Source organism: Leucoraja erinacea, chromosome 17 (genome assembly GCF_028641065.1).
Source record: "Leucoraja erinacea ecotype New England chromosome 17, Leri_hhj_1, whole genome shotgun sequence".
In the NCBI taxonomy this organism is placed as follows: Eukaryota; Metazoa; Chordata; class Chondrichthyes; order Rajiformes; family Rajidae; genus Leucoraja; species Leucoraja erinaceus.
In genome coordinates this window covers 10388677-10413200 of record NC_073393.1, presented here as the reverse complement: position 1 = coordinate 10413200, position 24524 = coordinate 10388677, and the positions used below count along the sequence as shown (strand labels likewise).

General features: G+C 39.4%; 1 protein-coding gene across 1 annotated transcript; it reads left to right on the top strand.

Annotated features, from left to right (window-relative positions):
* The first annotated feature begins 1393 nt into the window (after nt 1–1393).
* LOC129705080 (uncharacterized) lies at nt 1394–21523 on the top strand. Its single transcript, XM_055648475.1, has 13 exons — nt 1394–1633; nt 4209–4333; nt 5833–5923; nt 8172–8251; nt 8343–8387; nt 9717–9760; nt 10773–10939; nt 11841–11922; nt 12633–12713; nt 13302–13382; nt 15283–16289; nt 18345–18424; nt 20867–21523. Exons 1-13 carry the CDS (start codon nt 1526–1528, stop codon nt 20931–20933), a joined length of 2058 nt encoding a protein of 685 aa, XP_055504450.1. The 5' UTR covers nt 1394–1525; the 3' UTR covers nt 20934–21523.
* The last annotated feature ends 3001 nt before the right edge of the window (nt 21524–24524 follow it).

Genomic DNA, 24524 nt, shown 5'->3' with positions numbered 1-24524 from the left:
TGTGTGTGTGTGTGTGTGTGAGAGATGGAGGGTGTCTGTGTGTGTGATGGATTATGTGAGTGTGTGTGTGAGATGGAGGGTGTCTGTGTGTGTGGCTGTGTGTGATGGTGTATGTTTGTGATGGAGGGTGTCTGTGTGTGTGTGATGGATTGTGTGCGTGTGTGAGATGGAGGGTGTGTGTGAGAGATGCAGTGTGTGTGTGATGGAGGGTGTGTGTGAGCCCACCAACTGTGAGTCAACTGCCAGCCCACCAGCCATGAGTGAGTGAGCCAACTGCCAGCCTACATTTGGTCTACCTGAAACCACTCATTTTGGCCCCTAAAGCCCAGAATCCAGTCCCTCTTGCCCAAAATGCTCGCATTAGCCCAGGAGGAGCAGTTTGGGCCTAAAGGCCCATGCCAGGCCTGGAAAAGTACAGAAAAAGTGCCTTTCACTGAGATTTCACTTGGATTTTTTGTTTTATAAAAGTCCCTTCGGCCCATGGGCAGTCTGCACCCCAGTGGCTTGAACATTGCCTTCTCCAATTTCCGGTAGCCCTTGCTGTCTCCTCCAAAGATACAAGGGGAGCTCCTCTTTACTCTCCTCCCCTTCTCAGCTCTCCCTCAGCTCTCGGGCTCCTCCTCTTCCTTTCTTCTTTCCCCACACCCGGCATCAGTCTGAAGCAAAGATAATAGAGCAGAGCTTCTATAATCTTTGGTCTGAAGAACTGGGTTTCGACCCGAAACGTTGCCTATTTCCTTCGCTCCATAGATGCTGCCGCACCCGCTGAGTTTCTCTAGCACTTTTGTCTACCCTGTATGAGTTAATAGAATAGAATAGAATAGAATGCAATTTATTGTCATTCAAACCTAGGTTTGAACGAAATATCATTTCTACAGTTTACACACAATCCAAGACCCACACTTAACACAGTTTTTACATAAACATCCACCACAGTGAGTCTCCAACATCTCCTCACTGTGATGGAAGGCAAAGTCTTCATCTCTGTAAAGCGGGCTCGAGTTGATAGGATTTCCTGCTGCCTTGCTCTGATCTCCTATCTGATATTTAATGCTGATATCTCAAGGTTTGTTTAGTATTTAACAAAACAAAAATCACTTCAGTTTTGACTGTTTTGTTGCTTGAGACAAAGGCTGTGTTTTGAACAGTTCGTGGCTGATGGTCAGAGCCTCAGAGCCTGCATCTGGACCTGAAAATATTCCCAAAGCATGAGAATTATCAACTGTATGAGTTAATATGTGTAGATTATTTAAAATATTTTGTAATCTGAGGAAACTTTTGAAGTAAAGTGAAATAAAACTTGTCCACATTGTGCTTACTCTCTGAGCCGCTCAACCGCCTCGGTGTGTGGGGTCGCTAATGCGCATGCGGATTACCGCGGGTGGGCGGGCCGGGGCGGGCACTCGCATCTTTGGGCCCAGGGGCCTGGTGGCGCCAAGCGGCCGCTCGGACGGTCTCGGCGCTCGGGAGGCCCCGGTGCTCGGATGACGATGATATTGTGCGTGTCGTCCCAGTGCACCTGAACATGACATCCCATATCCAGCGTGCCCACAGGCCCTGGATCGCGGAGCTGTTGCTGCAGCGGGGAACCGCCGAGAGTTGGTACAAGTCGGCCCCGGTTCAGGTGACAGAGGTGAGCAGTCAATGTGTGCAGGGGGAGACCCTCATAGTGGCCGCAGCACAGAATGGGCAGCTCTTGAATGAAGCCAGGCAGCAGGATTTGTCACTGAAGATTCTCACCAGTCTGGAGAGTACAAAAGATTAGGAAAAAAACCCATAAACATAGATTAATATGTTTATGTTTTAAGAGAGTACAGAGGAGATTTACTAGAATGTTGCCTGGGTTTCAGCAACTAAGTTACAGAGAAAGGTTGAACAAGTTAGGGCTTTATTCTTTGGAGAGCAGAAGATTAAGGGGGGGGGGACTTGATAGAGGTCTTTAAAATGATGAGAGGGATAGACAGAGTTGACGTGGATAAGCTTTTCCCACTGAGAGTAGGGAAGATTCAAACAAGGGGACATGACTTGAGAATTAAGGGACAGAAGTTTAGGGGTAACATGAGGGGGAACTTCTTTACTCAGAGAGTGGTAGCTGTGTGGAATGAGCTTCCAGTGAAGGTGGTGGAGGCAGGTTCGTTTTTATAATTTAAAAATAAATTGGATAGTTATATGGACGGGAAAGGAATGGAGGGTTATGGTCTGAGCGCAGGTATATGGGACTAGGGGAGAATACGTGTTCGGCACGGACTAGAAGGGTTGAGATGGCCTGTTGCTGTGCTGTAATTGTTATATGGTTATATTTCAATCTTTTGTACTCTCCAGACTGGTGAGATCTTCAGTGACAAATCCTGCTGCCTAGCTTCATTCAAGAGCTGCTCATTCTGTGGTCATAAAGGTTCCTCAGTGTGCAAAAGATTTTAAAGAATTGTACATTGAGAAATCTTTTGAAGTGAAGTAAAATAAAACTTGTCGAAAGCTTACTTTCTGAGCTGATCTATTTCCTTCGGTTTGTGAAGTCACAAATAAGTATGCAAGTTGATGAGCTGGAGTTGCAGGTGAACGACTGGAGAATGATGATCTTCTATTTCTGGTTAGTGAATGTTGCACACACAGCATAGAATGAAACTATGTAGGGATTTGTCAATAAGATGATTTTAAAATTTATGCATTGCTACATGGGACATCCCAGTTGTGTTTTTATTTGACAATGTTGTCCTTTTATTTTAGATGTAATCAAATTGAGATAAGGTTATTTGAGAAAATGACTTCCTTTCCCAAAATATGTCAGTCTTGTAATTTCAATGTAAATTCTTAAAATATTTGCTTAAATCTGTTTAACAGAGTTCAGTCTGTTTGAAAGTTGTCATGCTTAATTAATTGTTGCATATATTTGTGCATCTAGCTATGTTTCAATAGACAGTAGGTGCAGGAGTAGGCCATTCGGCCCTTTGAGCCAGCAACGCCATTCAATGTGATCATAGATGATCATCCCCAATCAGTACCCCGTTCCTGCCTTCTCCCCATATCCCCTGACTCCGCTATCTTTAAGAACCCTATCAGCTCTCTGTTGAAAGTATCCAGCGAACCGGTCTCCACCGCCCTCTGAGGTAGAGAGTTCCACAGACTCACAACTCTCTGTGAGAAAAAGTGTTTCCTCGTCTCCGTTCTATATGGCTTGCCCCTTATTCTTAAACTGTGGCCCCTGGTTCTGGACTCCCCCAACATCGGGAACATGTTTCCTGCCTCTAGCGCGTCCAAACTCTTAATAATCTTATATGTTTCAATAAGATCCCCTCTCACCCTTCTAAACTCCAGAGTATACAAGCCCAGCTGGTCCATTCTCTCAGCATGTGAATATGACAAACAGCAATGTTACAGCACATTGACCTGCGTGAGTGAACAGTTTGGGTTCTGTCATGCTATTTTCACAGATAATGCTTGAGATACTATGAGATGTATTATTGATATGTGCAAATGTGCGGATAAGTATATTGTTTTATAATCGTAAGTCATGACAGAAATAGAAATAAATAATGTACATTTCCTGCAGTGGCGCAGCTGAGAGCTGCTGCTGCCTCACAGTGCCAGAGACCCGGGTTTGATCCTGAGTGCTATCTGTGTGGAGTTTGCACATTTTTACGTGGTTGCACATGGTTACATTTTTCCTGTAACCATGTGGTTTTCCACCCATATCCGAAAGACATGGCAGTTTGTAGGTTAATTGGCCTCTTTTTAAAAAAAATGCCTCTACTGTGTATGAAGTCAGTGGAAAGATAGGATAACATAGAACATGTGTTAACTGGTGATTAATGGTTGCTGTGGATTCGTTGGGCCAAAGGTCCTGTTTCCATGCTGTAGGTCTAAAGTAAAACGTAAAAACTCAACTAAAGGTGCTACGTAATTAGATATGATTTATTTTGAAATTGAATAATAAAACATCAAATTAACATTGAAATTTAGTAGTATTTGTTATATGTGTGCAGTTATGGACTGGCTGGGCTTGTATACTCTGGAGTTTAGAAGGATGAGAGGGCATCTTATTGAAACATATGAGATTATTAAGAGTTTGTGCAATGTCGTCCACTTCTAGAGATTAGTCAAGGTTAATTAAGGGTGTTTGAGAAGATGTCATTGTTCTTTAAAAAAAAGTCAGTTTTGTTATTAACATGTGAATTTTTAGAATGTTTAAATGAGGGTTTTCTTTGCAGCTTGCTCCACTGGAGAACTGGATTAAAGAGGCTGGATATCAATCTGCTGTTGTTGTATTTATATCAGATTTAAAATACAGGATTAAAGCTGTTCTGACAGAAGAAGCTGGGAATAACATGCAGCAGTAAGTGATTACATTTAATAAATCTAACTTTTATGTAGTAAGTTACATTTTTGATATTCCTGAGAAGAGGAAATTCTTGACACATGGTATCCAGGTATCCAGAAACCAGTTTAACTATCTTTCTCCCTGTTATAAATAAAAAAGCATGCTATCTAATCAAATCAAATGATACTATACGTAAATAAGGGCCTGTCCCACTGTGGGGACCTAATTTGCGAGTTTAGAAGAGTTTGCGCTCAACTCAAACTCGCAGTATGGTCGACATGTGGTCCTAGGAGGTCAATGTAACTCTCCTTCATGCTCGAGAGAAGTTCCCGCATACTCGAGGCCTCAGTTTGGTTGAGGAGTATTTTGTAGCATGCTGAAAATTGTCCGTGAGTAATAATTGGTCGTCATGGAAAAAATAGATTTTATTTTTACTCATAGGTTTAGTTGAAGTAGATCGTCATAGGTTGACATGTTATTTGTTGGTAATCAAAGGCAATCTAAGGCAATCAAAGGTAGTTGAAGGTAATCGAGGGTAGTCGTAAATAGTGTTAGTATAGTCGAAGGTGGTCGTCTTCACTCTCCATTATTCGGTGTCCAATATTCCCGAAGCTAGTCTTCAACATGGTCGAAGGAGATCGAAGGAGGTCTTCTACATATTCGGAGGACTTCTACATATTCGTAGGAGCTTCTCTGCATAGTCGAAGGAGGTCGTAGGAGGTGTTCTACTTCGGCGATACAACAAGACCATGACACTTTTGAAACTCTCCTAAACTCTTCTAAACTCGCAAATTAGGTCCCCGCAGTGGGACAGCCCCTATACAATCAAGCCAAGCTCAAGTACAATAGATAAAGCAAAGGGGAAGGTAGAGAGTGCAAAATATTGTTCTCAGCATTGTAGTTCACCAGTTCAATAGATAACAATGGGGTAGAGGTGAATCTGATGGTATCCTAACGTTTGTTTGGATACAACACCTATGACAATAATCACCACTCCTAGAGTGGTTCAAGATATGATGGTGCTTTTGGATGTTTAGAAAGCATTTTATCGGGATGCGTCACAGCGTGGTTTGGGAACAGCACCATCCAAGACTGCAAGAAATTGCAAGGCATTCTAGATGCAGCCCAGATCATCACACAAACTAACCTCCCTTCCATCGACTCCATTTACACCTCACGCTGGCTCAGCAAGGCCACCAGCATAATGAAGGACGAGTCGCACCCTGGCCGCTCTTCTCACTTATCCCATTGGGTGAAGGTATGGACTTTATCTTGCACTTAACGTTATTCCCTTTATCATGTATCTGAACACAGTGGATGGCAAGATTGTAATCATGTATTGCATTTCCACTGGCTGGTCAGTACAAGTGACAATAAACTAAACTCAAACACATTAATAGAGAAATCTTCTTTGTGAGTTGTCTGTCAAACAATGCAGCTCAGTGAATATACCTTGACAAAAGTTTGTAAAAGTTTGACAAAAGTCAGCTGCATTTATTTCTATTAACTTTTAGGGAGGAGGAGAACTATACACTCAGTCAACTCAAAAACAAAATTGTTATTTTGAAAAAATTCAATATTCAGGTCAGATTGGAGCTTGAATTGGTAAGTGATTTTTGATATTTTACTGAATGTTTTTAGGTTGATTTTGGGTTTGGTACTGAATTATGTTAATGGCATGTTTTAAATTGGTTCAATGTTTTATTTCATGGGTATAGCCATTGATTATTAAAGCAAAATACACATTTTAATTAACAGTGAGGTTTTGGAAGTAAGTGCAAAAACATATATTTAAGATGCCTTTAACATAATAAGTGCCCCTAAGTGATGTTTAATATGTTGGAGCTTACAAAACAGTAGTAGGCTATCCTGACATCTAAGCCTATTTTGATCATCAGAAATTCTTTACTCATAACCCACGGTTTCTTCTAAAAACTGTAATCCAATTATCTATGGATCTTCTCCTTGAATACAGTCAAATGAGTTAGAGTTTAGAGTAAATGTAAAAGACAGCACTGAACAGGGTGTGAGAGGTGATTATTGCATTAATCGGATTGGAGTGGGGAAGAAGCTGCACTTAAGTCTAGAAGTCCAAGCTCCTGTTTCTTATCCTGGAAGGTGAGAGAGAGAAGGGAGAGGCCAAGGTGACAGACCGGGGACAGTTTCTTCCCAGCTCGGGCAACCGAATCATCCTAACATATCTACTTGATCGGACTTTGCTGGCTTTACCTTGCACTAAATGTTATTCCCTTATCATGTATCTGTACACAGTGGATGGCATGATTGTAATCATGTATTGTCTTTCTGTAGACTGGTTAGCACGCAACAAAAAGCTTTTCACTGAACCTCGGTACACGTGACAATAAACAATAGACTGTAAAATGGTGTCAAAGTCTGTCGACTATTGCGTATGGACTATTATGAATGGGCTATTCAGAGTCTGAAGAAGGGTTTTGGGGCGAAACTTTGCCTATTTCCGTCGCTCCATAGATGCTGCTGCACCCGCTGAGTTTCTCCAGCACTTTTGTCTACCTTCGATTTTCCAGCATCTGCAGTTCCTTCTTAAACTTTTCTTTCAATGTCAGCAAGACAAAGGAGATAGGAACTTCAGGAAGCGAAGCGGTACACACACCCTGGCTTGCATTAACGGCACCTAAGTAGAGATGGTTGAAAGCTTCAAATTCCTAGCAGTAAATATCACCAACAACTTCTTCTGGACCACCCATATTGAAGCAATGGGCAAGAAAAGCCCCCCCCCCCCCCCCCCCCCCCAACGACTCTACTTCCTCAGAAGCATGTCCCCAACAGCTCTTGTCAACTTCAGATGCCCCTTAGAAAGCATTTTATTGGGATGCATCACAGCATAGTTTGGGAATGGCTCTATCCAAGACAGCAAGAAATGCCCAACCCAGACCATCACATAAACCAAACTCCCTTCTGTAAACTCCATTCATACCTCACGGTGCCTCGGCAAGGCCACCAGCATAATCAAGGATGAATCGCACCCTGGCCACTCTCTTTTCTCCCATCGAGCAAAAGGTATAGAAGTGTGAAAACGTATACCTTCAGATTCGGGGACAGTTTCTTCCCAGCTATTATCAGTTATCTGAACCATCCTACCACAATCAGAGGCCAGTACTGAACTCCTGTCTACCTCATTGGAGACCCTTGGACTATCTTTGATCAGACTTTACTGGTTTTATTTTGCACTAAACATTATCCCAGTTATTCCCTTTACCATGTATCTGTGCACTGTGAATGGCTCGATTGTAATCATGTATTGTGTTTCCGCTGACTGGTTAGCACGCAATGAAAGCTATTTACTGTACCTCGGTGCACGTGACAATAAACTGAACTCAAACGCTGTACTTGGTCTACTCCCTGTACACCCATGATTGTGTGGCCAAGGGATAAAGCACACAACCATGTTTTAGTGCCCCCTCTACCACCCACCAAATGGAGCTCAGGGCCTGGCAGACATTGACACAGAGACAACAACCTGACTGCTCAACACCTGGCTTGAGATCTAACTGTTCCTTTGGTTTATGTTCCATTCGCAAGAAGAAGATAGGGCGCTGTATCTAATGACTTTCTCAAAGTTGAATGGGTAGATAGTGAGGAGAAGTGATCATAAAAGGCTGTTTTAACTGTGTTATGAGGAATATCACACAAAATAGAACTGTTCTCTGGCACTGAATTTGTTGCAGATTGAAAGTACAGGTACTCCGGTCCATTATTCTGTATGAGTGGATAAGGCATACAGGGATTATACTACCCATTAGATCCTGCAATGTTATCTACAGTTGTATACAATTACTAACAATGCTTATTCTATATTTTTTCTTTTCTTCAGAGGGATTGTGAATTTTATCTCGTGGTTCAGGATTTGAAGATTTTGCCAGGAGACATGGGTTTTGCTGATGCATGTTCCTGGTAGGAAGTATTCCAACTATATGGAGCAATATATTTATTGATTTTATAAGTTTGCTAAATAGCTAAACTTTGAAATTATTTTGAATTTCAGTAACATGGACCTTGCTGTGCTGAAGAAGTTAAGAGAACTCTGGGAGTAGGTGTTACTTTACATTATTTTTTAAGCTTGTCAATGTTTTTTAAGCTTGTAAGCTTTCCTTGAATTGTGTAGAGTTAAGAAATTAACTAAACCTTTGTTGCCTTGAGTTGCTGAAGGTTTAATTTATTCAACCTACGGTTAGGATGAGTAACTTTAACATTTTCTTTAGGATTCTTTTCCCACAACTGTTCACATTTCTATTACCTTCAAAAGTTCCTCAATTAACTCTAACCAAGTTTTCAGTCACCAGTTTTAATTGTAGTCCATTGGTGATGTTGTTGTGCTTGGTCAGTGAAGCCACCAAGGACATTTAGCCCCATTAACATGGTACATTAGCACATAGTGTTAAACATAATTAAAAAGCCAGTCTGGACTGAAAAAAGGATCCATTGATTCACATTGATTGATTGATACATTATTGTCACCTGTACTTGGTACAGTGAGTTTCTTTGTTTGCATACAGTACAAGAGTCGACAAGTAAAGGGTGCCGACCAAATTACAAAAATAAAGTTGGAAAATTGTGAATAGATACAAAATATTTTAATCCTAGGATTCATCAAAGGCACTGTAAACTGAATGTATGTTGATCTTTATGACCCCATTTCTTCTAAATCCTCTAAAGAGGGAATATTTTACAGTGAACACAGCTCATGCATGTACTTTTAAAATCTTGGTCACTCATTCTTATCTCCAGTGTATTTTATTTTCCTGATTTAGAACAAAAATCAAATGGTTTTCAAGAGAGAGTTAGGGCTAATGTAAACAATGGATATGGGGTGAAAGCAGGAACGGGGTACTGATTTTGGATGATCATAATAATGAATGGCGGTGATGGCTCAAAGGGTCAAATGGCCGACTCCTGCACCTATTTTCTACGTTTCTATGATTTTATTGATGTCCTAGTCAGAGGATGTGAGCCAGTCATGCACACTAATATTTCAGTGTATTTTGTGATAGTGTACATTTTAAAATGGAAACCCATTGGTCTCAAGTAAACGGAGACAAGAATAATAAGTAACTCACTTTCCCAAAGGAAAATTGGGAAAATTACAGGATAAATGATCTCTGTGCAATCTGGTGTTATTTCTGTGGAACTTGTATTAAATGTGATTGTCCTTGAATTTGGAAGAAACTTGAAAATAGGGAGAATCTGATAATTTAAGGGCAACTAATATCGCTGAACTCCAGCTAGTCTGTTTGAGATTTAGCCTGTCTCTTATTTCATTTAAAATCATGTTTTGCATTGACTACAAACAATTAAAACAATGTAAAAGAAAAGTAAAATTGTGGATGAATTGTAACTCAATATTCTTGAAATTTTACAGAAATCACTTAAATATCACAGTCACCCAAGAGAAGACGTTTACCGGTAAAGTTCTGCTTGATTTTTATTCTTGCTGTATATTCTATCACATTTTCATAATTGCTAAGATGCGTCTTTCTAAAGTTTAATTTTTAAATGTGTAGCTAATTTCCTACCCTCGAAATGATGTTGTGTCACACAATGGCCTGGCTATAGCTTCAGGCAACAGGTTTAAACTAACAGATCTGCAAAACCTTTGACAGCAGGCAAAGCCATCCCTTGAGTTGGCTGACTGGCCCTGATAAAAAATGTTGATAAAACTCACCAATCAGGAAATAATTAAACAAATTTAAAACAATATCAAACCTCTAAACAACATGTTTTAACTGTAATTCTATTTTTAATTTATATAATAACACTTAAAGAAGCTTTTAATTCAAAGAAATATAAATTGCCTCGTAATTACCTAAATCCTCAACGTTCTTATTTATTTTATTCAACAAATCTACTGTTCCTTTGACAGCACAACTGTCGAGACATTGCAGCATATTTTCATTCTGGCAGTGGACTCCATGAAGATCGTAGAGTAGTTATCAGCAAGAACATGCCAGCAAATTTGTGACATTGCGTTTGGGTGGGAATCTTGAAAGGAAGCACTAAGGATGAGACATGCTGTCAGTTCAGCATTAAAATGCCAGTGTTTCCAAGCAATTTCCAATCAAATGTTATTTTGGACCTTCATGCTTCATGATACCTTCATAAATACAGTGGTCTCCATTATGTTTGGGACAAAGACCCATCATTTATTTATTTGCCTCTGTACTCCACAATTTGAGATCTGTAATAGGAAAAAAAAATCACATGTGGTTAAAGTGCACATTGTCAGATTTTAATTAAGGCCATTTTTAGACATTTCGGTTTCACTATGTAGAAATTACAGCAGTGTTTATACATAGTCCCATTTCAAGGCACCAAAATGTTTGGGACACATGGAGGGCACTGTAGACTGGCAAATCTGGAATTAGTATTTTTATTGGTACAATTATGACAAAATTGTCCTTTATGTTTTAATTTTTAGATCTCAGTTTATCAAATATGATTACTGCAGCAGTGGAAGATGAAGTTAATGTGTTAAAACATGCTGCAGAACTCTGCCTTGATCCACTTGCGTCTCAAGTTACAGCATCCACATCACATTCAGAAAATCAAACTACAGGATGGAAAACCATGAGAAGACAAAATACGGTAAAGGAGTTTATTTTTGTTCTCTACTATTTGCTTTTGTTGTGTTGTGTCTGTGAAGTATTAGAATTTGTCAGGCTTTTTAGTAAATAATAAAACTTTGACTGAAACTTTCATGTTTGTGGTGAGTTGATAAAATACAGATTTTTCAAGAACACTTGGAGTGAGACTTTCAAATGAGATCCTTGCTGCCTTTTATTTCTCATCTGCATGCTGTAGCTCAGTTATATATTTAAAAAATATGTCAACTTCAACATGTACCTGGACAATACAATTATTCATCATCCATAGTCGCAAACTAGAACTTTATTAATAATTAATTTTAGAATATAGACAATTTTAGAATGCTGGGTGAGCAGATGATTTATACAGCAAATCAGGCATTAAAAATGAAGGATGCTTGAGAAATGTTTGTTAAGATGATATTACATCATCTAATTGCTACACAAATTGACCACTATTCAAGGGAGAAATGTTGAATATTTGGTAAGAACTGGAAAATATAATTTATATCATGGGGTTGGGCAAGAGTGGCATGGTGGCATAGCTGGTAGAGCTGCTGCTTCACAGCGCCATAGATCTGGGTTCGATCCGACCTTGGGTGCTGTTTGTGTGGAGTTTTCACGTGACTGCATGGGTTACCTCCAGCTGCTCCAGCTTCCCCTCCGTCCTAAAAATGTGTAATTTTGTAAGTTAATTGGCCTTTGTAAATTGCCCCTGATGTGTAGAAAGTGGATGAGGAAGTGTATAAAATAGAACTAATGTCATCGGGTGATCGGTGGTCAGTGAGGACTCAGTGGGCTATGGGGCCCATTTCAATACTGTGTTTCTAATTTAATCTGTTTCAAACTAACTAGTGAAGAACATATTTAATCATAATTTTAATTTTTGTTGTTATTAATAGGACAAGAGAAACATTTTCACTGTTCCTGAAGCAATGTTGATGATTTCTTCTGATCAGGAAAAAGCCCTAAATAATATAAAAGGTGAGCAAACCAAGCATTATGCTAAAATTTATTATTCCACTAATTGAATGATCAAGTCTTTATGTAATTGTTATTTAAAATATATTGCCATGTTGGGGTATTTTTTTTCCCCTCAATTACAAACAAAATTGCCATGGTGGCAAATTCTGTGTAGTGTTTTATGCCATTACTGGAGATAAAGCACCATCAACGAGGGAAAAAATGAAATTCATTTGTTTGGGAGTTATGATTTGTAGTTTAACAAAATGATTGACCTACTGGTCTGGTTGGACAGAGTGCAAGATGTAAAGGAGGCCATCTGGGGAATATGCAGTAGATGAGGTTTGAGGAGGTGCACGTGGTCTCTGTCTCACCAGGAAGGGCCGCTGGAGTCTCTGGATGGAGGCGAGTGAGGAGGTGTAGGGACCGATGTTACACCTACTGTGGTTGCGGGGGAAAGTACATGGGGAGGACGTGTTGGCTGGGACGACATGAGTGAACCAGGCGGTGCGGGAAAGAGTGATCTCTATGGAAAGTGGACGGGCATGGGAACGGGAAGATATGTGGTGGCGGGATCGCGTTCAAATGCAATCACTTTTTTTTACACCAATTTGAATCTTCACGCTGTTAGATTCTTACTTACAATTTTTTTACTTTTGTAAAGTTTAAAATAAATAAGAATGCAAAATGTTGTTACAAGCTATTGGAAAACACTTATTTTTCATCATTAGAATGGAAGGATGATTTTGTGTGCACGGAAGATCCAGAATCTGACTATCACAGCTGCATGGATGCATTCACAGATATTGCAGGTATGTTTACGTGTAGGAAGCGCATCCGTTTTTGGAAATTCCAATTTACGCATTTAACAGGAGTCTGAGGGCCAGCAGCAGGCTTAGTTTTAGTTTAGAGATACAACGTGGAAACAGGTCCTACGGCTCACCAAGTCCACGGCGACTAACGATTCCCGCACATTAACACTATCCTGCACGCACTAGGGACAATTTACAATTTTACCAAGCCAATTAACCTACAAACCTGTACGTCTTTGGAGTGTGGGAGGAAACCGGAGCTTCCGGGGAAAACCCACAAACACCGTACAGACAGCATCCATAAATCGAACCCGGGACTCTGGTGGTGTAAGGCAACAATTCTACCACAGCGCCACGTGCCGCCCCATGGCAGTAAATTATTCACTACGGAAAGAGGAAAGCCAAACTTTATAGAGGTAGTGGCAAATTAAAACACTTCTGCATGAATGTGTCTGTTCCAAGTACCTCAACTTGAACAGTTTACAATAACTTCAGTCTTGCGAGAATTATTTTACCCATACCCCAATTAATACTTTAAGGTAACCCCATAAAACAAATAAATAAAATGAATTGTAATGTGCGTTGCAGAAGAGCAGGAGGATCCATCTTCGCAGAATCCTTGGAATATGGTGTTACCTGTCTCCCTTGGTGGAATTCCATCTTCAGGGGGTGAGTAATATGCTTTGGTTGATCAAACGTTTCAGATTTTCAGAAACTGCTTTGAAAATTAATTGGCTATTTACCACCTTCCCCTTGCAGCACAATCGGATTTTAATTGTGTTTTTCTTTGCTAATCAGGAAGCATTTAGTATACAAAGGGTAGTGTGAATTTCTGTGGCTAACCAGGGAGTTGTTCTTACTGATGTTTGCACTTTGAAATCGACTTGAAAGATCAAGATCTAAGATACTTAGAGGAGGAATTTCTTTAGCCAGAGGGTGGTGAATCTGTGGGATTCATTGCCACAGATAGTGGTGAAGGCTTGGTCATTGGATATTTTGAAAGTGAAGATTGATGGGTTCTAGATTAGTAAGGGTGTCAAAGGTTACAGAGAGAAGGCAAGAGGAATTGAGGTTGAGTGGAAAATAGATCAGCAGTGATTAGATGGCAGAGCAGACGTGTTGGGCTGAATTGCCTAATTCTGCTATGTCTTATGAACATATGGTCTGACCCGATATTATCAATACTGCAAATTGTACTGTTACCTTGAAAGCACCTTGTAGTTCAGTTAAATTATGTTTTTGCTTAAAAATTCTCCCAGCTGTTTGAGGGAATATTTTCTATCGATGTTTGCCCGCTCTTCCTGGGATTCCCTGGCACCTTCACAAGCTTTCTGGGGAAAGTTTTGCTAAATAAGTAGTGGAAAGATGGAAAGGAATATATACATTGAAAATTTCTGTATTTTAATATTTGGATTCACTAACAGATGAGCAGACATATGTAAAGAAATAGATGAACTGTACAAACATGGTCCAGTGCACTTGGCTGAGAGATACATTTTGCTAGGACACCAAGAGAACTTTAATCAAAGGATGAGAGTATCTTTTGGGCATAACTTGCACTTTCGACTCTGCTATTCTCTTGCCAAGCTACTTGTCAGAACTGAAATTCAGGTTCCATGTTAAATAATTTTCAAGCTGTGTAGCTAATAGATCAGAGGAGTGACTATCAGTAGATTGGCACAAGATTCAGTGACTTTAGGAAATGGTACGAATGGGTAATTTGTTTGTGTGGGGAACAACAGAAAATATTTTAATACTTTATTATGATGGTTCAGTCCCTTGGTCTTACAAACAAAGAACTGCAGAACCTGGTAAATACATAAAAGGGCACAAATTGCACGAGTAACTCAGCAGGTCAGGCAGCATTACACATGGAAGATATGAGACTCCTTCTAGCAGGCAAATCAGACCACTTCCAAAAGACTTGGTCTGCATTTATCGACTTACTACAAGTATAAGGTGCAACAGAACTCTGGTGGTTTCAGGACCTGGTGAGGGGGGAGGAAAAATATGAAGTTGGTATATCCCTTCCAGTTTTCTACTTTTGACATAGCTTTTGTTTCTTTTTCTCATTTTTCTTTTCTATGATGCTTACTTCTTAACTTTTTTCTCTAACTCTTCGTGCCTAAGGGTCTTTTTTCTTGATCACTCTTTCACACACTCACGATTCTATCTCACTTTCTTTACCTTTCTTTCTTTTTAAAGCTTAAAAAATGAAGTGATAAAAGACATGTATTAAGTTATATTTGGCTTGTATTATTGTAATGTACTTTACTTCTAATAAATAAAATTTAAAAAAAAATTAAAAAAGAAATGTAATTTTAGACAATTTTTTTTGAAATTGTACTCTTGTACATTTTGTGTATAAATACCTTTGCAGATGGAAACTTTCTGTGTTGATATGTCAGTCTTTAATATGTCGTACTCCAGGGATGGCATTGTTATTTCCATTACAAACAGACGTAAGTTAATAATAAAGTTGAAGAGAAGGGTCTGAGATTGCTGTTTTCAACCTGTAAATGTAATAAAGCAGCTCAATTAATGTAACCGATTATTTGTTTAATTCCAGAAACTTGTATTTCATGTACCTGTTCTTCAGAATTGTGTAAGAAGCACGGTGAGAAAAGTCATGCCCTTTGCTCCACGTTGGTCGACGTACCTGCTTGCAGTGAGCTATCTGTGGGGCTCCAGCTTCCAGACATCGGCACACAGGATGATCCAGACAAATCGGTGCAGTTATATACAGATGAGTCCCAACGTTCGGAAGTGCAATGTGCAAAAGGCCGTTTGTGCTCACCAGCCACGGAGAATGGAAGGAACAGAATATATGCCACGGTGCTCAAGGAGGACAACGGAGAGACATCTACAAACTCCACTAGTGCTACTAATTATGTTTTGTTTAAAAACCTCTGCCCTTTATCAGGTTCATCAGTTACTTCCAGTGGCTTGAATTGTGTGAGCTCATTCAAAAACTTAACCCCTATGTCAGCCATAATAAATGGAGGGCAATTGAAACTGAGCATGGCAGCATATGATGATGCAACAGTAACTAGAAATAATATACTGGAGACGGAAAAACAGTTGGATCCCAGAGGTGAAGAACTCTATGAGATCACAAGAGCTGCAAAAAGGAAAAGGCAGATTGTGGATGCAGAAGATCAAATGGACGGAAAAGGTGTTTATCAAGGAGCTTCCTGGACACAGGCGAGGGTCGAAATAGAGGATGAGAACTCCAGGAACTTAAGCAGTGATGAAGCAATCATTGATAGAGGGCATTGTGAAGAAATTGCTAACGATGTTTGCGAAATGAGTAACGTTACTGGACACGAAGCGTTTTTCCGAAAGAAAAAAGGTAGAATTAATAAATTGCCTAAAGATATTGCTTTGAACAATTTGCCAGGAAACAAAATGGCAGTAGAGTCAACAAAGTATAAAAAGTTAGATTTTGTTTCCAAGAGCCCATCTCAACAAGTTCAAAATTGTAACGGTCAAACATCAACAGCTATTCCAAATCGGCAGCACACTGAGGATATAAGGATGCATGCTTTACATCAACATCATGAAAATGAGCCTCGGGTAAGTTCTTCAAAAAATGGTAACCGGAATCTGAGAATCAATTTTTACAGAATTATTTGATTCTTGGAATTCCAATGTAATATTTCAAATTGCCATTTAAAATGCTTCTAAGTTCTGTGGTTGGGTTACCAAATGTTCTCTGAACATGCTGATTGCTTTCACAAATTGGCCCAGTTTAGATTGCATGTGTGGTGCAGGTTTTAGGCAGTTTATGTGCACTGAACCTTTTACTAAATGTACTTTGGTTTACCGCAATTACACTCGTGCTTGTTATAATTTTGGGATTTTGAGTCTGAAACTCTAGCCTCTAACTCCTTCTTCCCCATTGGCAAGTTAGTTATTATAGCACGATTTTCTGTAACAAGACAACTGTTGCATGTATCAGAACCACCTGCAGCCATCGTACTTATCCCCTTTGTGCCTTCGCCCACAGTTGTGGAGGGATGTTTTTATGTTAAATTTCTTCTTCAGTGTTATGTTGTATTTTTATTAGTGTGTTGCAAGGCCACCTGAATTTCCCCTGTAAAGGGGATTAATAAAGTATTTATTATTATTATTAAGTTTACGGATAGCACATAGCTGGGTGGCAGAGTGAGCTGCGAGGAGGATGCTGTGAGGCTGCAGGATAACTTGGATAGGTTGGGTGAATGGGCAGATGCATGGCAGATGTGGTATAATGTGAATAAATGTGAGGTTATCCACCTTGGTGGCAAAAACAGGAAGGCAGATTATTATCTGAATGGTGTCAGATTAGGAAAACGGGGAGGTGTAACAAGACCTGGGTGTGCTTGTACATCAGTCACTGAAAGTAAGCATGCAGGTACAGCAGGTAGTAAAGAAAGCTAATGGCATGTTGGCCTTCATTGAGAGAGGATTTGAGTTTATGAGCAAGGAGGTTCTACTGCAATTGTACTGAACACTGGTGAGACCACACCTGGAGTATTCTGTGCAGTTTTGGTCTCCTAATTTGAGGAAGGACATTATTGCTATTGAGGTAGTGCAGCACAGGTTAATTCCCGGGATGACTGATAGAGGATGAAAGAATGGGTCGACTGGGCTTGTATTCACTGGAATTTAGAAAGATGAGAGGGATCTTATAGAAACATAATGTTCTCAAGGGATTGAACAGGCTAGATGCTGGAAAAATGTTCCCATGTTGGGGGAGTCCAGAATCAGGGGTCACAGTTTAAGTATAAGGGTAGGCCATTTAGGACTGAGATGAGGAAAAACTTTTTCACCCAGAGAGTTGTGAATCTGTGGAATTCTCTGGTGAAGGCAGTGGAGGCCAATTCACTGGATGTTTTCAAGAGAGAGTTAGATTTAGCTCAGAGGGCTAATGGAATCAAGGGATATGGGGAAAAAGCCGTAACGGGGTACTGCTTTTGGATGATCGTCCATGATCATATTGAATGGCGGTGCAGGCTCGAAGGGCCGAATGGCCTAATCCTGCACCTATTTTCTATGTTCCTATGAAATGCCAAATATGGGTCGGAAAACAAAGCATGTTCTCCTGAGCTGGATAATTGATCGAATCTGAGTGTTTTATTGGAGGTGACATCCAATATGATCAGAACCAGGTACATCTAATTGTGTCGTGGGCATTATGCTAGGAGGCCAGGCTATGTGGCAAAGTGGTTTTGATGTCACTCACCACGTGAAAGCAAAGGATTAGTGTAATCATCCTGAAATAAATCAAACTTTCACAGCTGACCGGACCAAAGTGAGAGAGACAATGGCTGTGACAGAAACATTTCACCAAGTTTCCACAAAAATTAGTGCAGTTTAAGAACTCATAATTTTCACCAAGTCTGGAAGCAGTTCTGTCATTCAATGTTGAAACTGTGCTATCATTAGATGACAAAATACTCTTGTCAAACATGCATGTATTAAACATAGTTTAATAATATTACTTAAGAAGAGCTAAGTATTTCCATTGCGACCTGGTTTGCCTTACAGTTGGATGAGGAAGCATGTTTGTGAAATAAATGAGTTTCAACAGAAATTTCTGTGGGTTTTTTGTTTGCTGTGAATCAAATTTCTTTGTGACTTTTGCAGAGACATCCTGATGGAACCAGATTTTTATACAGCTACCCAGCACCTACTGCCGTACTGATTGCTCAAGTAAACTCTATAAGGTTTGTTCACTGAAATCACATGTCTGTTTTTTAAAGATGTTTCTCTCAAGTGTTTCCACAAATACTTTAAATGTTGTCATACAGATTAATGACACAAACATAGACTTTTTGGCCCACAGAGAATGTACTATCAATCGCTCAGTTACTCTAATTCTATATTAAGCCCATATTGTCATCCTCCAGTTTGTGCGGCCCATAATGGTCTTTGGGTTTGTCCAATTGCAGTGTACACAAACTGCTTCACAAACAACCATTTTGGCAAGATAGACATAAAATGCTGGAGTAATTCAACGGGACAAGCAGTTTCCCTAGAGAGCAATAATGGGTGATATTTCAGGTGTTCAGGGAAGGGTCTTGACCCAAAAGGTCACCTATACCTTCTCTCCAGAGATGCTGCCTATCCTGCTGAGTTACTCCAGCATTTTGTGTCTATCTTCGGTGTAAACCAGTGTCTGCAGTTCCTTCCTAACCATTTTGGCAAGTTGAGCTGAAGGGCCTGTTGCCATGCTATATGACTCTATTTTCTTTCCCTCTATCAGATAGCCACATATGGTTAATTGCGTTTCATTTAGAGTAATGTAAGTAATTATAGTTCAAAGTAATAGTCTATTGAACCATAAAAGTGCTCACCGGACTAACACCGAATCCCATCTCCAGGGGTCCTTAAAGGTTTTCACACATCAAGTGCTCACCCTAAAAACTATTTAATGTGGACAGAAATGCTATGGAATCTCAGCGGGTGCACCCGCTGAGTTTCTCCAGCATTTTTGTCTACCTTTGATTTTCCAGCATCTGCAGTTCCTTCTTGAACAAACTATATAATGTGGTCATTTTCTGCATTTACTCTCCTTTTATCTCCAGGACTCTTATTCACACAGAGGTTGGGGGAATTCTCAACCCTTTTGATAAGCTTACCCATTTAATAATAGAGTTGCCGTTTTATTGAAATTCCTTGGGTCTATTTTTAGCAATTAAGGAAAGGAAAACTAGATTCCTTTTTACGCATTATTTTTTCAATACCTACTTACTTTGCCTCATAATTTTACCCCTGTGGAGTTCAATAGGGACGACGTCTGGAAAGAATGACTCTTCATCTTGGCATCGCACATGAGTCTCTAGCTTCTGCATTCTGATCAGTGTGTTAGCAAAAGCTATATTACTTTGGTGCTTTTCAAGTTTAGAAAACAACAGTATTATAGAATGCTGATCAAAAAGTAAATAGAAGGTAGACAAAAACGCTGGAGAAACTCAACGGGTGAGGCAGCATCTAAGGAGCGAAGGAATAGGTGACGTTTCGGGTCGAGACCCTTCTTTGGCCTCACCCGCTGAGTTTCTCCAGTATTTTTGTCTACTTTCGATTTTTCCAGCATCTGCAGTTCTTTCTTAATCATAAAGAAAGAAAATAAAATAACCAGAAGCCTCATCAAATGTAAGGAAGGAAATAACAAGGTGGAGGGTCCAGAGTGTGAGTCTGAAGGTTAAAGTCTGACTGTCATCAACAGATCGAGTTGATGATAAAACTAATACTTATATGATAGATATGATAAAAATAAAAATAATACTGGAAAAGGGCAGGATTTACACAGGGATGTAGAGTTGGGATTAAATTACAGAAATACCTTGACATCACCTTGGAGGTATGTAAAATTCATTTTTGGGAAGAGGTGGACTTTGATATGGATATAGGTAAGAATGTAAATCAATAAAATCTGGGTGAGGGACAGATGCAGAGAGCATTGGAGATGTTGAGTTCGCGACTGAATAACCAATAAAAGTAGCGAGAATAAACAATAAATAACCATAAAACCGTAAATAACCAATTTGGAATGGTGGAGACACATTTGAAATGTATCATTAGATCTGGATTTGAGAAGAGTGCCAGAATGAGCAGGTATCGCAAGCTTTTATCATTGGTCTAAGCATGAAATGAACGTGGAGAGATTGATGGGGCAAAGGCTGGAGACATTTCACTGTATTCGGGAATCAAAACATGCAACAATTAACATAAGTAAAATGGTAGCAGATATCTTAAGCTCAATGGCAGAAATAATAAGACACACCATTGTATAAATGATGTACGTCTTGAAGTGGCATTTCAGGGATAATTGGAACAGAATAGCACAGGGTCCACATTTTAGAAAACATTTACTAGATGAGCATAGGCACTGCTGTTGGAGGAAATATGTTTTCTTCAACAGTAAGACTTGCAAGCGAGGAATTACGGGAGCTGTACCATTTAATTGAATTGTAAAGAAGAATGGAATATTTAAACGTTCATGTTGAAACCTATAGTGTATTGTCTTTTCTTTTTTATTTTATATGGATGAATGGTAATCTAATTTTTTTCTCTGTAAAGCACTTTGGCTTCAACGTGATTTGATTTAAAAGTGCTATATAAATAAAAATTAATTACTTACTAATCTAAGTCTTTGTATTTTTCAGGGTTTCGAGTGACCTATTGAATTGGGCAGTTTCATATCTCTCTGGAACAAGTTTGACACATAACTGACTGCTGCTCTTTACTGACGGGCAATTAACTACGGCTGGAATTCTTTCAAAGCATTTCAACACATTTTAATGCCGCTTTCGTGTGTTTTCAATGGTAGTTCATCTCGAAACTGCATTACCCTTAATACTGCTGAATACCAAGATGGTTTATTTATAGGTACTATGATATATAGTAGTAGTTATTAGACCGGCAAAGCAGGAGTGGAAAAACAGGAATGATACCATTATCATGGGCTGATCTTGGCTGCTCCTTCTGTTGACTGAAGGCACCTTTGGCTTTGAACAGGAAACTACCATGCTTGTGCTGGAAGATCAAAAGATTTGGAGACATCAGAGAACCACTTTGCTCTTGACAAAAACAATCATTAAGTTTCTATATGGGAATTTTGTAGGGGAATAATTAGCCTTCACTGAAGTATTATTATTGTAATGAAGGGATTATTACCTATATTTCTATATTAATCTCTTGATTGACATGAGTTTCACTCCAACTCCAATTCAGAGCTGCATTTTTTTCTATATGTGTAACATTTGGAAAGGAATCTTTATTGTTCTTTGGCGAGTAAATAAAAATATAATATTTTTCTTCAACGTGGGTCTTTTTAATTTTTAAACATCTAAACTTTTTGACAAGTTTATGTGATGAAATCTAATATACATTTGTTAACAAACATGCTCACCAAATCCCAAAATGCCCCTACTGAGTAATTAGGTTTGGAAAAACCCAATCTTGGGAACTCTTTCAAAGTTTTACAAAGAGTTTACAAATGTGGGAACTTGCAAGATCATAAGGGGACTTGAAATCGGGTGAGATTTTTAAAACTTTGTATTGAATGGTGTCATCCTGAGACCAGTACCTGCAGACAGAAAGCAGCTTGAAAGCATTTGAATAAAGACTGTCTTCATTTCATCAGGTGAGGTGGCAATTATGGTGAGAGAAACACTATCCATGTCCTGTAACTGAAGATATTTATGGTTTTAAATTTCTGTATGTGTGTAGATGGACTCTGGATAATACTTAGCATCTGTTGGTGACCAAATCCGTCCTACCTGGTGTATTGGCACACTTGTAGTCTATACATTATAGTAACTTCAAGGTCAGTTTATTGTCACATGTACCAGTTAAGGTACAGTGAAATTTGAATACCATACTCAGAAAAAGCAACAAGACACCAGGACTACATGGAAGTTAACATGAACCCACCACAGCAGCTTCCCCATGTTCCTCATTGTGAAGGATGGCAATAAAGTCCAATCTTCTTCCTCTTATTCTCCTGCGGTCAGGGCAGTTGAACTATCCACAGTCGGGGCGATCGAAGCTCCCGCAGCCGGCGGTTGAAGCCCCTGCGTCGGGGCGTTCGAAGCACCCGCGTCAGGGCAGTCGACGCTCCTGTGGCGTGGAGTTCCCAAAGTCGATCTCTAATCAGAGACCGCGAGCCCATGTTAAAGTCTCAGAATTTTATGTCCTTCTATCAGGTCTTCAGAGACCCACAAAATTAATATTTCTAAATGCAATTATTAATTTATATGTAAATGCAATCTATGATAGCAGATAAATGCAATTATGCATTTTATTTTATCACTTTAGAGATTTGGTAGATGATACAAATGCTTGGAACTATTGCATATTAACTTCAAGTTTAACTGGATTCTATTAAGTACTTTTCAGACAATATTTAAATTAATTGAATAGAGTGTGGAAAAGAATTAATGCCCAAAAAAGACACAGTGCTAGAGTAACTCAGCGAGTCGGGCAGCATCCCTGGAGAGCATGGATTGTTTGTGGTCAGGACCCTTTGGACACCTAATTGGTTCATTTCACAGGTGGTAGTTGTGGTTTTAACTTTAAAGAAATCCAAAAAGATAAATTATTACTAGCTCATTTTATATTTCTAGTTGAGCAAGCTGCTTTTGGCATGGAGGTGTTGACGTAGCTATAGATCTTTATGTGACTTGGACTACATTTCCAGTTCACTGTCCCAAGACAACTGGACAATGCAAAGCTTGCAACAAAGATAAAATTGAAAAAATATTTCAGAAACTGGATACAGCAGAATGGTAACGGGCATTTAAATGCAGCCTTTCCAATCTCACCAAATCCTGGGAACATCAAAAAAGAATCACGGAATCGTTGTAGCACAGAAGTAGGCCATTCAGCCCATTGAGTCAATGTCTGTTCCTATTAATGCACTTCTATCAGTCCCAATCGCTTTTTCGTCGGGGTTGTGCAATGATTATTTTTGCCAATGTCTATCATTTCACAATGATATCTCCTACTTGATCAATCAATTCAGCCAGACTTTCGATGTCACCTGGTAATCTATTTCTATCCTTTTCGATCGTCCAAGCTTTATATCATCTCAAAGTTTGGATTTTTTATCCCGTAATTCATGTCGGAGTTATTAATGTGTACAAGAGAAGGCGGTAATGTCAGCTCCAACTCGAAGTGCGCACCACTGTCTGCCATCTTCATTCTGAAAAACTCTCTGCTCTCTTCCTTTTAGCCCTTGTTGTATTACTACATCCCTTTTAATTTCATGGGGTTCCATTTTGCCAATTAACAAACGTCTGAAAATATAGGTTGAGTACATCTATAGTATTTCCTTCATCAACCTTCTCTGTTAATACATGTGCAACGTTGGCTCAAAAGGCAAGTGTGCTTGTACATTTTGGAATTGGCATCTGCTAAGGGTTCTAAGAAGGGTTGAACACCAGACAGAGAAATCGCTGCATCCATCCTGTCAAGCCCCCAAAAATATTGCACGGTATGAAGATTTTCATAGTTTAATTTATTTAACATATAAATGCCTTAAGACATCTGACACTGGGATTTTAAGAAATGTAATTTCACATTGGTCTCAAAAAACATTTGTATTTACATAGGATTTTTACTATTTTAAAATATTACAAGGTAGTTTACAGGTATATAATCAAACAAAATTAACAATTGGGCCACCAGCCATTTCCCAGACCACGGACGTGAGGAACTGCACGCATGCGAGGAGAGGAAAAGCTGGCATGCATTACGAAGCATGTTAGAATACTTTTCAGTTTATTCGATTCATGGACTGCTTTTGCTATGTTATATTGAGGTACTGTTAAAACAAGTTGGTAAATGTGGAAATGTGAGTGGTCAATTTATCCTCTTCCGTGAGCGTCCATTTTGGCCATCTGTGAAATCATCCCCGTAATAAATTGTAGCATCTCGTGATGAAACAATCGTGTATAAATTGTCTATTCCTGGATTTCTTTTACCGATTTGAACGTTAATAAGGTCAAAAATATATAGAAAGCTAAAACAGAATAGAATGGAGTGTTCTTTTGGCTTCAGGCATGGAATGTGGGTGATGCCTACCCCATAATTCTTTCTCTGAGATTGTGATACAGTTCAATTGCCTTTTTAAAATGTTATGCACTGGTGCAGAATCTACGCTCAGTCGCCCATTTTGAGGCTCCCAAGATTTTAATCCAGGAACCACTGATAAAGGAACAGCAATTTATTTCCAAATCAGAATGGTGTACAAGGTTGAGGGAATGGTGTTGTGAATGCCTGCTGCACTGGTCTTTAGTGTAGGTTGCAGATTTGGGCGGC